Source organism: Aulonocara sp. 'chitande type north' Nkhata Bay, linkage group LG13 (genome assembly GCF_057382095.1).
Source record: "Aulonocara sp. 'chitande type north' Nkhata Bay isolate Kocher_YH1m ecotype deep benthic linkage group LG13, A_spYH_male_GT1.1, whole genome shotgun sequence".
Classification (NCBI taxonomy): domain Eukaryota; kingdom Metazoa; phylum Chordata; class Actinopteri; order Cichliformes; family Cichlidae; genus Aulonocara; species Aulonocara sp. 'chitande type north' Nkhata Bay.
The window spans coordinates 33,227,833-33,242,496 of record NC_141356.1 but is presented as its reverse complement, the minus strand read 5'-3'; the positions used below and the strand labels follow the sequence as shown (position 1 = coordinate 33,242,496).

The 14,664-nt window shown below is 42.4% G+C and overlaps 1 protein-coding gene across 4 annotated transcripts in view; it reads left to right on the top strand.

Annotated features, from left to right (window-relative positions):
• The first annotated feature begins 221 nt into the window (after nt 1-221).
• Nucleotides 222-14,664, top strand: part of ubr2 (ubiquitin protein ligase E3 component n-recognin 2) — a 56,516-nt gene continuing 42,073 nt past the window's right edge. For all 4 annotated transcript variants that reach the window (XM_086260085.1, XM_086260084.1, XM_086260086.1 and 1 more), the window contains exons 1-4: nt 222-335; nt 12,130-12,398; nt 12,474-12,552; nt 14,205-14,318. In XM_086260085.1, coding sequence (XP_086116211.1) covers nt 255-335; nt 12,130-12,398; nt 12,474-12,552; nt 14,205-14,318 — 543 coding nt within the window. In that variant the 5' untranslated portion in view covers nt 222-254. The remainder of the gene's footprint in view (nt 336-12,129; nt 12,399-12,473; nt 12,553-14,204; nt 14,319-14,664) is intronic.

The window sequence follows — 14,664 nt, the reverse complement described above, 5'->3', positions numbered from 1 at the left end:
TTTATTTTATTGTATTTATTTGATTATTTATTTATTTTCCGCCTTCGTTGTATTGGTTTCTCTTCTTACTTTAGCACCTTTGTGGTTCAGCTACCCAATTTCGCTGTCCAAGAAACTGCACAATGACAATAAAAAGCTCTAAGTCTCTATTCTAAAAACAAACACCGGAAAAAACAACATTGGCCACGCCCCCCATTCTGGTCATTTCCAGTTCCAGGTTCTTCCTGCTCCAGCACCGAGCAGAGGGAGGAAAGATGGCGGCGACCGAGGCTGACAGAGATCCGTCCGCTTTATGCTCGGAGTTCCTGGATTTCTCCGCCAAAGACACCGCGTCGGTAAGTGGCTCCAGGAGCCTTGAGCCCCGCGGACGCTGCGCAGCGTGTCCCGGTGTGTGGCCGAGCTCCGGCCGCTGCTGTCCGCGCGGGTCAGCGATCCGTGGTTGTTTTCATGCTAATGCTAATGGTAACCCTAAAGCGCTACAACTGTGTGTTCACGCCTGTTAGTAACGCTGATTAAGCTGTTAACCCTTTAATGAGACGGTCCTGAGCGCCTGTTTAACGTCAGAATCACCTGGTTGCAGAAGGTCACCTGACCTGAGTACACACAGGTGAACTTGCCTGTGCAATTGTGAGAGAACAGCTGGAGCAGGTGAGCATCTCGGGTGTGTTTGACAGCTGATGGATAGATACATGAGGTTCAGGTAACGGGGTGGAACAGGTCCTGAGAACGCTTAGACCGCTGCACAGGTACGTCTCACATTTAAGTATGTTTCTTTTTCCTACCTACAGCAGGTTGTTTACCTGACTGATCACCTGATTGATCAGGCCTTACAAAGTGTACCCTGACAAATTCTCCTGATGGAGGATCGTTACCTTTACCGCTGATTCTGAGACTCACCTTTATTTTGTCCTGCTGGCTGAACATAGTTGTGCCGCTCTATAAGAACACTACACCTGTGTGTACCTGCTGACCTCATCAACCCAGCAGGTAGTGTAATCACCAGGTGGGCTAAAACTTTGCAGAGGCTGGAGCGGAAATACAAATTTTAATCTAATGAAACACTCAGAAGATCATCAGGTTCTCTGATCGATCAGGCTGCTCACACAGCTCTCAGGACACGGACAGTTTCCAGTCTGACGCAGCAAAGTGTTTGAAATGTGCGCACCTACACACACACACACACACACACACACACAGCCTCACTGCTGCTCTGTCAGCAGCAGCTGTGTTACAGTCAGTCTGAGTTTAACTCTTCATGTTGCTCTAATATTTCAGTCTTAGGCTCTGTTCACACTGCAGGCGAAGGTGCATCAAATACAGCTTTTTTGACCCTATGTGACCCATCTATCCGATCATGGTGTGACAGTGTGAACGGCACAAATCCAATATTTTCAAATCCGATCTGGGTCACTTTCGTATGTCGTTAGCTTCATAGCATAAGTGCCTAAGTCATTGACTTAGTCAAATGACTTAGGCACTTATGCTATGAAGCTAACGATGTGGTACTGAATCCGATACATATCTGATGTTTTAGAAAGCGACTGCTATTTGAATGGTCATGTTGCATTAAATCCGTCTTTTAGAATAGAATAGAATAGAATTCAACTTTATTGTCATTGCACATGCACAGGTACAGGGCAACGAAATACTTGTGTCAAGCCAGCCTCCAATTCGAGACTTGCAGTCAAGCCAGCCTCCAGTTTGTTTTACGTTCCCTGTGTATTCAAAGTATTACGGGAATGGATGTGGAAACCGGATTTCAAAATAAAAGCCAACTTCGAGTGAATTAACAGATATGTTAAGAACATAATAACATATAATTTAGGCTTTTTTTTTTTTTTTTTTTTTTTTTTACAAACTCTAATGTTAGATCTATATGACACAGCCTTGTACCCTAATTGTGCCCTGTCACTATCAAGGCCATCTTATTTTGGATTTCAAAGTAAAAGCCCTGTGAATCTTCATTTTTGAACTACTCTTTCAATGACTTAATAATGCTCTTAAAAGCAAAAGTCGTATTTCCAAATACTATTTGAACTTTATATCAACGCTTTCCAACCACAGTCTTTTTCACAGTGATACCATATCAATATCAAGTCATTCTGATTTTGCTCTCAAAAATAAAAGCCTTTTCAAATTGTCCATAATTGACCTAACTTTCAGTGATTTCAAAATGCTCTAAAAAGGAAAATTCCTGTATCCACAGGGTAATTCCACCTTAGATCAACAGTATACAGCCCCACAGTGATACCATATCAATATCAAGTCATTCTGATTATGCCTTCCAAAATAAAAGACTTTTTAAATTGTCCATAATTGACCTAACTTTCAGTGATTTCAAAATGCTCTAAAAATGAAAATTCCTGTTTCCACAGTGTAATTCCACTTTAGAGCAACAGTATACAACCTCACGATGTTACCATGTCAATTTCAAGTCAGTCTGATTTTGCCTTTCAAAATAAAAGCTTTTTCAATTTGCCCATATATGACTTACTCTTGGAGCGAATTCAAAATGCTCTAAGATGGAAAATTGCTGTTTCCACAGCATAATTCCACTTTAGATCAATAGTATCCAACCCCACAGTGATACCATATCAATATCAAATCAGTCTGATGTTGCCTTCCAAAATAAGACTTTTCAAATTGCCGATATACGACCTACTCTTTTAAAGAATTCAGAACGCTCTAAAAATGAAAATTGCTCTTTCCACAGGATAATTCCACTTTAGATCAACAGTATCCAACCCGACAGTAAAACCATGTAAATTTCATGTTGGTCTGATTTCGCCTTTCAAATTAATGGCCCGTCGAATTTGTCCATATGTGATATACTCTTTCAATTATTTCAGAATGTTTTAAAAATGAAAATTGCTGTTTCCACGGGATAATTTCACTCAAGATCAACAGTGCACACTATCACGGTGATATCAAGTCAATTTGCCTTTCAAAGTAATGGTCCATTGAAATTGTCCATGTATGACCCACTCTTTCACTGACTTCAGAATCCCATTAAAAGCAAAGTTGCTGTTTCCACAAGATCATTTCACTCTACATTGACAGTATACAACCCCACAGTTTTATCACGTCAGTATCGGAATTATAATTGTTCATTTGGTACTTTTAATAATTAAACGCGGATGCTGTTAACAGGAAAATTACTGTTTCCACTAAGTAATTGGAGTTCATGCAAACCATACACAACCTCTACAGTGGTAACATCTCAATCTCGTTTTGCATTTCAGAGTACAAGCCTTTTGACTTTGTTTATAGGAGATTCTCTTTCCACAACTTCAGAATGGCATTAAATGGAAAGTTCCAGCTTCTATGAATTAATACCAGTTTGTGCCAACACATATCATTGTATATAATCTAACAGTGGAGTTGGTGACCATACTTTTCGGTGACATTAGAATGCTGTTAAATAGGAAAATCCCTGTTCCCATGCAATAATTTTTCCTCTAAATCAATAATATACTCCCTCAAAGTTGTACACTGTGAAAATCAAGTCTTTCTTGTTTTGGATTTAAAAATAATCGCCCTGGAAATGGTTTGCAAGTTGTTTTGTAATTTCTTTATATAGAATGACATCTTTCCACAGACTTGAAATATGAACGTACCATCAATTACAACTTACTGGCGATTTCAGCTTCCTTTTACATCTTCATGATTCGAATTCTGTCATAATCAATTGAGTCTGATTTTGCTTTTCAAAATGAAAACCCAATATGTGTTGAAACAGAAATTTTCATTTTTAAAACATTCTGAAATAATTGAAAGAGTATATCACATATGGACAAATTCGACGGGCCATTAATTTGAAAGGCGAAATCAGATCAACATGAAATTTACATGGTTTTACTGTCGGGTTGGATACTGTTGATCTGGAATGGAATTATGCTGTGGAAACAGCAATTTTCCATCTTAGAGCATTTTGAATTCGCTCCAAGAGTAAGTCATATATGGGCAAATTGAAAAAGCTTTTATTTTGAAAAGCAAAATCAGACTGACTTGAAATTGACATGGTAACATCGTGAGGTTGTATACGGTTGACCTAAAGTGGAATTACCCTGTGGAAACAGAAATTTTCCATTTTAGAGCATTTTGAAATCACTGAAAGTTAGGTAAATTATGGGCATTTTCAACAGGCCTTTATTTTGGAAGGCATAATCAGAATTACTTGAAATTAATATGGTAACATCGTGAGGTTGTATACGGTTGACCTAAAGTGAAATTATCCTGTGGAAACAGCAATTTTCATTTTTAGAGCATTTTGAAATCTTTAAAATAGTAGGTCGTATCTTGGCAATTTGAAAAGTCTTTTATTTTGGAAGGCAAAATCAGAATGACTTGATATTGATATGGTATCACTGTGGGGTTGTATACTGTTGATCTAACATGGATTCATCCTGTGGAAATAGCAAAATTCTGTTTAAGACCATTTTGAAATCGTTAAAAAAGTAGGTCGTATATGCTCAATTTGAAAGGGCTTTTATTTTTGAGAGCATAATCAGAATGACTTGATATTGATATGGTATCACTGTGGGGCTGTATACTGTTGATCTAAGGTGGAATTACCCTGTGGAAACAGGAATTTTCCTTTTTAGAGCATTTTGAAATCACTGAAAGTTAGGTCAATTATGGACAATTTGAAAAGGCTTTTATTTTTGAGAGCAAAATCAGAATGACTTGATATTGATATGGTATCACTGTGAAAAAGACTGTGGTTGGAAAGCGTTGATATAAAGTTCAAATAGTATTTGGAAATACGACTTTTGCTTTTAAGAGCATTATTAAGTCATTGAAAGAGTAGTTCAAAAATGAAGATTCACAGGGCTTTTACTTTGAAATCCAAAATAAGATGGCCTTGATAGTGACAGGGCACAATTAGGGTACAAGGCTGTGTCATATAGATCTAACATTAGAGTTTGTGTAAAAAAAAAAAAAAAAAAAAAAAAAGCCTAAATTATATGTTATGTTCTTAACATATCTGTTAATTCACTCGAAGTTGGCTTTTATTTTGAAATCCAGTTTCCACATCCATTCCCATAATACTTTGAATACACAGGGAACGTAAAACAAACTGGAGGCTGGCTTGACTGCGAGTCTCGAATTGGAGGCTGGCTTGACACCAGTACCACAATGCAGTTTGCATCCATCCAGAAGTGCTTTAGTGATATAGATATATTACAATATATATTAGCAATAGTATAGATATGTAGGTATATTACAGAAATGGGTCTATTATGGTATGTTATAATGTACACGGTATGAAGTATGTTGTGAATATTCGTACTGTAATGTACAGGCTGTAGTGAGTACAAGCTATGTACAGGCTATGAACAGGATATAACTATGAAAAACTATACAGAATATGAAATAAATAACTTTACAGAAATCTGAGATATACAGCTATACAGAAATGGGAACTATGCAAGTTGTAAACAGTTGTAGGATTAAAGATTATCGAATGTACAGAATGATTATTTACACAGAGCTATACAGTAGTGCAGTTAAGATAAGTGAGGGTGTGGATAGTTTCTACAGAGGCTATATAAAGTGCTAGTGGTTGTGAGTGGTGGTTCAGTCCATGTTATTATTGTGTGTTTGAGGGTACAGTTGTCCATTGTGGGTGTGTGTGTGTATGTTCAGTCCAGTTCAGGAGTCTGACAGCTGTGGGGAAGAAGCTGTTCCGGTACCTGGTGCCCTCTGGGAGGCTCCTGTAGCGCCTCCCAGAGGGCAGGAGGGTGAAGAGTCCATGTGATGGGTGACTGGGGTCTTTGATGATTTTCCCAGCCCTTTTCAGACACCGCTTCCTATAGATGTCTTTTATGGCAGGAAGTTGTGCTCCGGCGATGCGCTGGGCAGTTTTCACGACCCTCTGCAACGCCTTCCGGTCCGAGGCAGAGCAGTTCCCGTACCAGACTGTTATACAGTTGGTCAGGATGCTCTCGATGGTGCAACGATAGAAGTTCACCAGGATGTCTGAGGACAGGTGGTTCTTCCTCAGAGTCCTCAAGAAGAAGAGGCGCTGGTGAGCCTTCTTGACCAGCTTGGAGCAGTTGGTCGTCCAGGTGAGATCCTCGGAGATGTGGACTCCCAGGAACTTGAAGCTGCTCACACGCTCCACAGCCGTCCCCTTAATGTGGATGGGTGGATGTGGGTCAGCATTCCTCCTGTAGTCCACGATGAGCTCCTTGGTCTTCTCGGTGTTAAGCAGCAGGTTGGTTCTGTCGCACCACTCAGCCAGACGATCCACCTCCTCCCTGTAGGCGGCCTCATCGTTGTCACTGATGAGGCCAATCACCGTGGTGTCATCTGCAAACTTAATGATGGTGTTGGAACCATCAGCAGGTCTGCAGTCGTGGGTGAAGAGGGAGTAGAGGAAAGGGCTCATCACACAGCCTTGTGGTACACCGGTGTTCATCGTGATTGTAGATGAACAGTGGTTATCCAGCCGGACATGTTGGGGGCGGTTGGTCAGGAAGTCCAGTAACCATTTGCAGATGAGGGAACTGATGCCCAGGTCTGTCAGTTTCCTGATGAGTTGTGAGGGGTGGATTGTATTGAATGCTGAACTGAAGTCTATAAACAGCATTCTGGCGTAGGTGCTGTTGTTGTCCAGGTGTGAGAGGACAGAGTGCAGTGCGATGGAGACTGCATCCTCTGTGCTCCTGTTCTGGCGGTATGTGAATTGGTGGGGGTCCAGGGTGGGGGGGGAGACAGGATTTGAAGTGTGCTAGGACCAGCTGCTCTAAGCACTTAGTGATGATGGGGGTGAGTGCTACTGGGCGGTAGTCATTGAGGCAAGATGGGTTGGAGTTTTTGGGTATCGGGACGATGGAGGTGGATTTGATGCAGGCCGGTACCACAGCGTGGGCCAAGGACAGGTTGAATATGTCTGTGAGCACTCCTGCAAGCTCCCCAGAACACGCTCTGAGAACACGCCCGGGGATGCCATCAGGGCCTGCAGCCTTGTGGACATTGATCCTGCTCAGCACCGCTCCTACATCGGTGGGGGAGAGAGTCAGAGGTTGGTGGTCTGGCGTCACGTCTGCTGTGGTTGTGGGGTTCCCTCGCTCAAAACGAGCATAAAAGTTGTTGAGCTCATTGAGGAAGGAGACATCAGAGGATGCGGGGGAGGGTTTGGTGGTCCTGTAGTCTGTGATGGTCTGGAGTCCTTGCCACATGCGTCGGGGGTTGGAGTTGGAGAAGTGTTCTTCTACCTTTTTTTTGTAATGGTGTTTGGCTTTTTTTGATGCCCTTCTTTAGATTAGCCCTGGCTGTGCTGTAGGCGTGTGCATCTCCTGACCTAAAGGCGGTGTTGTGGGCCTTCAGGAGGAGACGAACATCCCAGTTCATCCAAGGCTTCTGGTTGGGGTACATGGTGATCCGTTTCTGGGAGGTGACACTATCTGTGGTTTCGGAGATGTAATCCAGTACAGATGTACTGGTCCAGGTCTGTGTGGGTGAACATATTCCAGTCTGTGTTTTTAAATCTGTCCTGGAGCACTGCGTCTGTCCCCTCTGGCCACACTTTAATTGTCCTCACAGCAGGTTTCACACGTTGGATGAGTGGTGAATACCTAGGTGTGAGGAACAGGGAGAGATGGTTACGTCGCTGACACAAGACAGACGCCAATTATCAGCGCCGGAGAAGACATCGTGAACGCTTCCTGGGCATCCAGTGAAACTGTTGGGAAGACAATGTTGGAGAAACGTGAACATTTTATTTGTACTGTATATTCTGCAGATTCTGACAGAAATCTGCAGCTATCCTTTGAAGCACCGCTCCTCTAAAACAGCAATAAGGATCATTATTAGGCCAAATGTAGATAACAAAATAACTTTATAACTTAAAGCAAAATTGGGAAACGTAAAGCCCGAAACAGTCAAACAACACTGGTTGCTCTGGGTCTAAACAGAGCGCGTTGTGTGTGACGTCTTCTGTTGCGCATGCGGGCCACTTTGAGGGTTCACACTAGATCGGAATTGAGCATTAAGACCTGCAGTGTGAACGTAGCCTTAGTTTCTAAAGTCAGCTGTTTTGCTGTCACTACACTTGAATCCAGGTTTGATTGGTTCAATGCTGAGAGCCCCGCCCCTTTCATATGAACACATAAAGCACTTTGAGTAGAAAAGCACTATGTAAGAACCAGTCCATTTACAATTTACCAAACTAGTTGTTGTGATATTTTTATACCACGGTTAGCATTTACAGGATATTGTTTTATACAGGAAAACTGTTACTCAATAAGGCCCATCTACTAGTTGTTTTTCTCTTTCTCTGTGACCCAAGAATTAATGTGTAAGACTCACAGGCTGGTACCCCAAGGTCGAAAATACCACAGAGACGAGACCACTTCCTTACTCCCATCCTCCCTTCTTCTTTATCTCTTAGAAAAAGGCTCGTTAAAGGCCAGGTGGTTTGTTTCAGAATTCACTAATGAAAGAACTCTGTATTTTATGTCTAGGAGTGTATTTTGCTGGGATGATCATAAATTGTAGCTGAACTGATAAACTACACACAGGATACTTCTTTGCTCACAAGGCAGGAAGACGTTTCCTTATTTGGTCTGTACCGGTTTGAACTGAGAACTTGCTGACACACGAACCTTTTTTTCCTCTATATAAGCTGTTATGTACTAAATAAACCTTTGAGTCGATTTGGGAAGACAACCTGAAGCAGTCTGTGTTTCCTTGTTCTCCCAAGCTGCTCCCGACGTCGTAACTAACCCAGCTGAATGGCATACCTGAGTGTTACTTTGAATAATTAGGAATCTTATAAGGAAAGGACAAAACTCTGCTTATCGCTCGTGCCTTGGAGGGAAAACCGGGATGGACATTTTTTCCTTCACTAGTCACAATCGTTGACGGCTAATTCAATAGTCGACGCGTCGTTTGAATCTTTGTAAAATCCTGAAAGACGCAGGCATAAGTAGGTTTTAAGAGTGTAATAACGAACTGAAACAGAAGATGGCAGCAATGAATCTACGAGAATGCCAGCTGCCGTTAAACCCGAAGAAGAAGAAGGAACCTCCGGTCCAAATTCAGGGGCCACATCCTTCGGAGGCCGCATTTGTAGGCTGATTACGTTACAGCGACGTGACGAAGACTGTCCAAATTCAAAGACTGCTGCAAATGCATCCTCCTTTTCCCCAGGATCCCAGGATTCATAGCGCGGCTCAGACAATTCAAGTTTCCAACAATGGCGGCCGCTGCTTAGCTTTAATAGTACACTTATTACTCTTTCTGGGTCACAAAATAAACTTTTAACTCCTGGCACATCATTTTCAGATCACCACAGTCTTTCGCTACTTAGTTAAACATGATATATAAGTCACTTAGATAACCTAAAAATGTTATTGTTTGACTTTTTTCAGTGTTTTGTTTGTGAGTAAATCGGTTTGCCTGAGATTAAAGTTATTAGATTAGATAAAATAAAACGTTATTAATCCATCGAGTGGGTTCCTCCTTTGTTTTCACACAGCTGAATAAATGTCAAACGGAAAACTGATTAAACAGTAGTGTGAGACGGCCGAGAGTTTACTCCAGTGTCCTGTTATATTTTAGATAGCAAGGAGCAGACGGCCGAGTTTATTAAACTCCACCGAGACAATCTGTAAATTTTATTAAAAGTTTAATAAACTATCATCTGCTCTTTATTGTTAGTTAGCACCTTAAACACTTCACGCTGTCAGCTAATGATAGTTATATAAGAGCAGATGCATGCTGGTTGTAATCAGCTGTACAATTTATGTCTAATGGATGCATGATCTGACCAGTCGACTATTAAAATAATCGTTTGTGACAGCCCTAATGTCAGCGTTTACTTGTTGTTTGCTGGTTTGGAGCTCAGTGTTTACTGGTTGTTTGCTGGTTTGTAGCTCAGTGTTTACTGGTTGTTAGCTGGTTTGGAGCTCAGTGTTTACTGGTTGTTCGCTGGTTTGTATGTCAGTGTTTACTGGTTGTTCGCTGGTTTGCAGCTCAGTGTTTACTGGTTGTTCGCTGGTTTGTACAGGCAGTGCAGAATTATTAGGCAAGTTGTATTTTTGAGGAATAATGTTATTATTGAACAACAACCATGTTCTCAATGAACCCAAAAAACTCATTAATATCAAAGCTGAATGTTTTTGGAAGTAGTTTTTAGTTTGTTTTTAGTTTTAGCTATTTTAGGGGGATATCTGTGTGTGCAGGTGACTATTACTGTGCAGAATTATTAGGCAACTTAACAAAAAACAAATATATACCCATTTCAATTATTTATTTTTACCAGTGACACCAATATAACATCTCCACATTCACAAATATACATTTCTGACATTCAAAAACAAAACAAAAACAAACCAGCGACCAATATAGCCACCTTTCTTTGCAAGGACACTCAAAAGCCTGCCATCCATGGATTCTGTCAGTGTTTTGATCTGTTCACCATCAACATTGCGTGCAGCAGCAACCACAGCCTCCCAGACACTGTTCAGAGAGGTGTACTGTTTTCCCTCCTTGTAAATCTCACATTTGATGATGGACCACAGGTTCTCAATGGGGTTCAGATCAGGTGAACAAGGTGGCCATGTCATTAGTTTTTCTTCTTTTATACCCTTTCTTGCAGCCACGCTGTGGAGTACTTGGACGCGTGTGATGGAGCATTGTCCTGCATGAAAATCATGTTTTTCTTGAAGGATGCAGACTTCTTCCTGTACCACTGCTTGAAGAAGGTGTCTTCCAGAAACTGGCAGTAGGACTGGGAGTTGAGCTTGACTCCATCCTCAACCCGAAAAGGCCCCACAAGCTCATCTTTGATGATACCAGCCCAAACCAGTACTCCACCTCCACCTTGCTGGCGTCTGAGTCGGACTGGAGCTCTCTGCCCTTTACCAATCCAGCCACGGGCCCATCCATCTGGCCCATCAAGACTCACTCTCATTTCATCAGTCCATAAAACCTTAGAAAAACCAGTCTTGAGATATTTCTTGGCCCAGTCTTGACGTTTCAGCTTGTGTGTCTTGTTCAGTGGTGGTCGTCTTTCAGCCTTTCTTACCTTGGCCATGTCTCTGAGTATTGCACACCTTGTGCTTTTGGGCACTCCAGTGATGTTGCAGCTCTGAAATATGGCCAAACTGGTGGCAAGTGGCATCTTGGCAGCTGCACGCTTGACTTTTCTCAGTTCATGGGCAGTTATTTTGCGCCTTGGTTTTTCCACACGCTTCTTGCGACCCTGTTGACTATTTTGAATGAAACTCTTGATTGTTCGATGATCACGCTTCAGAAGCTTTGCAATTTTGAGACTGCTGCATCCCTCTGCAAGATATCTCACTATTTTTGACTTTTCTGAGCCTGTCAAGTCCTTCTTTTGACCCATTTTGCCAAAGGAAAGGACGTTGCCTAATAATTATGCACACCTGATATAGGGTGTTGATGTCATTAGACCACACCCCTTCTCATTACAGAGATGCACATCACCTAATATGCTTAATTGGTAGTAGGCTTTCGAGCCTATACAGCTTGGAGTAGGACAACATGCATGAAGAGGATGAAGTGGACAAAATACTCATTTGCCTAATAATTCTGCACTCCCTGTATGTCAGTGTTTACTGGTTGTTAGATGGTTTGTATGTCAGCGTTTACTGGTCCTTAGCTGGTTTGTAGCTCAGTGTCTACTGGTTGTTTGCTGCTTTGTAGGTCTGTGTCGGCCTTTTGTCTGTATGCTGTCCCCTGGTAACCAGGTCAGTGTGTTATTCTGACTGAGTGGCTGTGACAGTCTGAGCTGATTATCAGTGACCTGCAGCTCCTATTTCCTGTCAGCGAGCAGAGCCACCGATCTCCATCTGTCACTCTGTTTTTGTTACTTGTATTACATTTAAGCAACACTTCAAAAACCTTCACCATTACTCACCTGTCAGTGCACGCCACAGTGCCACAATTTGAAATTGTTGCACACAGGTGTGAATTTGTACACACCTGTGTGCTGCAGGTGTCTGTTGTGAACAATGAGCTCGAGTTTATTAAAGAATAACTGAAGCTGTTTTTTCGTGCTATGTTTGCCAGAGCACTCACAGTCGTACTGTTTAACCACTGTTCATTAAAGCATGTGTGAGCCGTCACTGATCTCCACCTCTTCCTCCATCTCAGCGGTGGCTCGCAGCTGCCGACCTGCAGCAGGAAGTGTGCCGTCACCTGGCCATATACGTACCCAGAATCTTTTGCTTGGGGCTGAGCAGCAGTGACAGAGAGGAGCAGAGGGAGGAGCTCGCTTGTCAGCTCCTCCTCCTTGCACCACTGGAGTGGCTCCTTCTGGGGGAGGAGCCAGCAGGTGGCCTGGCGCTGCTGCAGGAGAACAACCAACCATCAGCGCTTTGCGGGCACGTGTTTAAGGTGGGAGAGCCCACCTACTCCTGCAGGTAGGAGACGCACGTCCACAGGTGACACATGCAACACAGGTGACTCATTTTAAGTGATGATCTGTGTGTGTGCAGGGAATGTGCGGCCGACCCGACATGTGTCCTCTGCATGAAGTGTTTCTTGGGCAGCGTTCATAAAGAGCATCGATACAGGGTAAGCGCGCGCACACACACACACACACACACACACACACACACACACACACACACACACACACACACACACACACACACACACACACACACACACAGAGAGTTTGGTCATCATGGGTATATGGCGTCCTCTGTTATTCAGTGGACATCACAGTCTATGTGTTGGAAGACAGCGGTTAAGGTTTTTAAGAAGTTACTGATATTTACAAAGTTTTAAAAGGATAAAATAGTTAAAGAGGTTTAAAATAAAGGAGGAGGTCAGTTTAAGAGAACACGCCGAGCAATAATCCAGTAACTCAGGTGTTCTTGCTCAAGTGCTGCAGATGGAACAGAGAAGAGGAGGAAGACCATCTCGGACTTGATCATCATCAGCTGGATGTGTCTGACCTCAGATCTACAGAAAATAAACTGCTTAAATACGTGAAAGGGACACTTTAAAAGAAACAAACGTCAGATCTCAGATGTAAAACAAAATCCTTATCCTGGATAGCTGTACGGATATTACTTGGGTAATGTGTTGGGAAAGAAAAGAAGCCACATCGTTTGATAGACAGAAAAATGACCAACCCTCCCGATATGCCCGATGGGGATTTTTCGTTTTTATGGGCCAATGTCTTTTTTTTTTTTTTTTTTTTTTTTTTTTTGTTCGTTTTTGTAACGGTATAAACAATGAAAGGGGGTGGATTGGCCAACTGGTCATGATCGACTCTGGGCTGGACTAATTACAGCCGAGGAGGTCGGCTGCGCCCTCCCTCTGAAAGCAGTCTTATTACCGAATATTACTGAGGTGAAAAGGAAGCGATTTGTCCTGGACTTCAGCTAGAATGAAACAAAGACACAAAGCTGGACTTATTCCTCCCACTCCTGTTGCTACTTCAATCATGAAACTGATCAAATTGGCTTTGGTGCTGCAAGTCCCCTCTCTCTTGTTTGTTTATTGCCCATAAAGCATAAAGATTTTGACTCAGTCTGCACTCCAGATGGGTTAATTGTTAATCGCGTTAGTCGTGATGACTGTGCATTAACGCTGACAGCACTAAAAAAAATATAAAGTCGGGATGAAAGAGGTAAATTTGGGATGAAAGAGGTAAACCTAAGGATGTAACCAAAGCGGTGTGCCACTTGTGCAGACGTAAAGTGCGAGCAGAGTACTCAAACACGACTAACTTGTATGAGCATCTCCGTGTCCACCGTCCGGCTGAGTATGCGGCTATCACCAGCTTCTGCAGCTCCATCATTTGGGCATACTCTGAGGAGGGGGCATTTGCTCTCAGATGAAAGAGGGTGCTGTTAAAACAGCGGTATTAATTTTTATTTTCCTGTAATACCCGGTGGGCCGGTCTCTAGTCAAAATGCCTGGGCTGATTTTTTTTTTTTTTTTTTTTTTTTTTTTGTCCCAGTCCAGCCCTGCCTTGCGAACGGCTGAATTCAAAGAAACCCCCAAAAATCTAAATGAAAAAATGATCCTAGGCTAGTCCATTTTGCTGAAATTTAATTGGAGCAACTAAAAATGATACTCAGTTATTTGTAGGTCTGATTCTGACTGTTTGGTTTAAGACAATCTGGCAGCTCTCATCCTGTTCGTCCCTAAACAAATGAGCAGAGAACTTTTCTGGGTTTTTTGTGTGTGTGTGTGTGTGCGCACGCGTGCAGATGACAACGTCCGGAGGAGGTGGTTTCTGTGACTGTGGAGACTCTGAAGCCTGGAAGACCGGCCCTTACTGCCAGAAACACACACCGGGAGATGGCAACCAGGACACCGAAGAGGTCAGACTGATGTCTCTCTGTGACTCTCTATTCAATTCAATTCAATTTTATTTATATAGTGCCAAATCACAACAACAGTCACCTCAAGGTGCTTTATATTGTAAGGTAGACCCTACAATAATACATTCAGAGAAAAACCCAACAATCATATGACCCCCTATGAGCAAGCACTTTGGCGACAGTGAGTCCAGCCTGGAAGTAATAAATGCATGAACTAGTTTTTCAGCGTCACTCTGAGACAGGATATTTCTAACTTTAGAGATGTTGCGCAAATGGAAGAAAGCAGTCTTACATATTTGTTTAATATGTGCGTTGAAGGACATGTCCTGGTCAAAAATGACTCCAA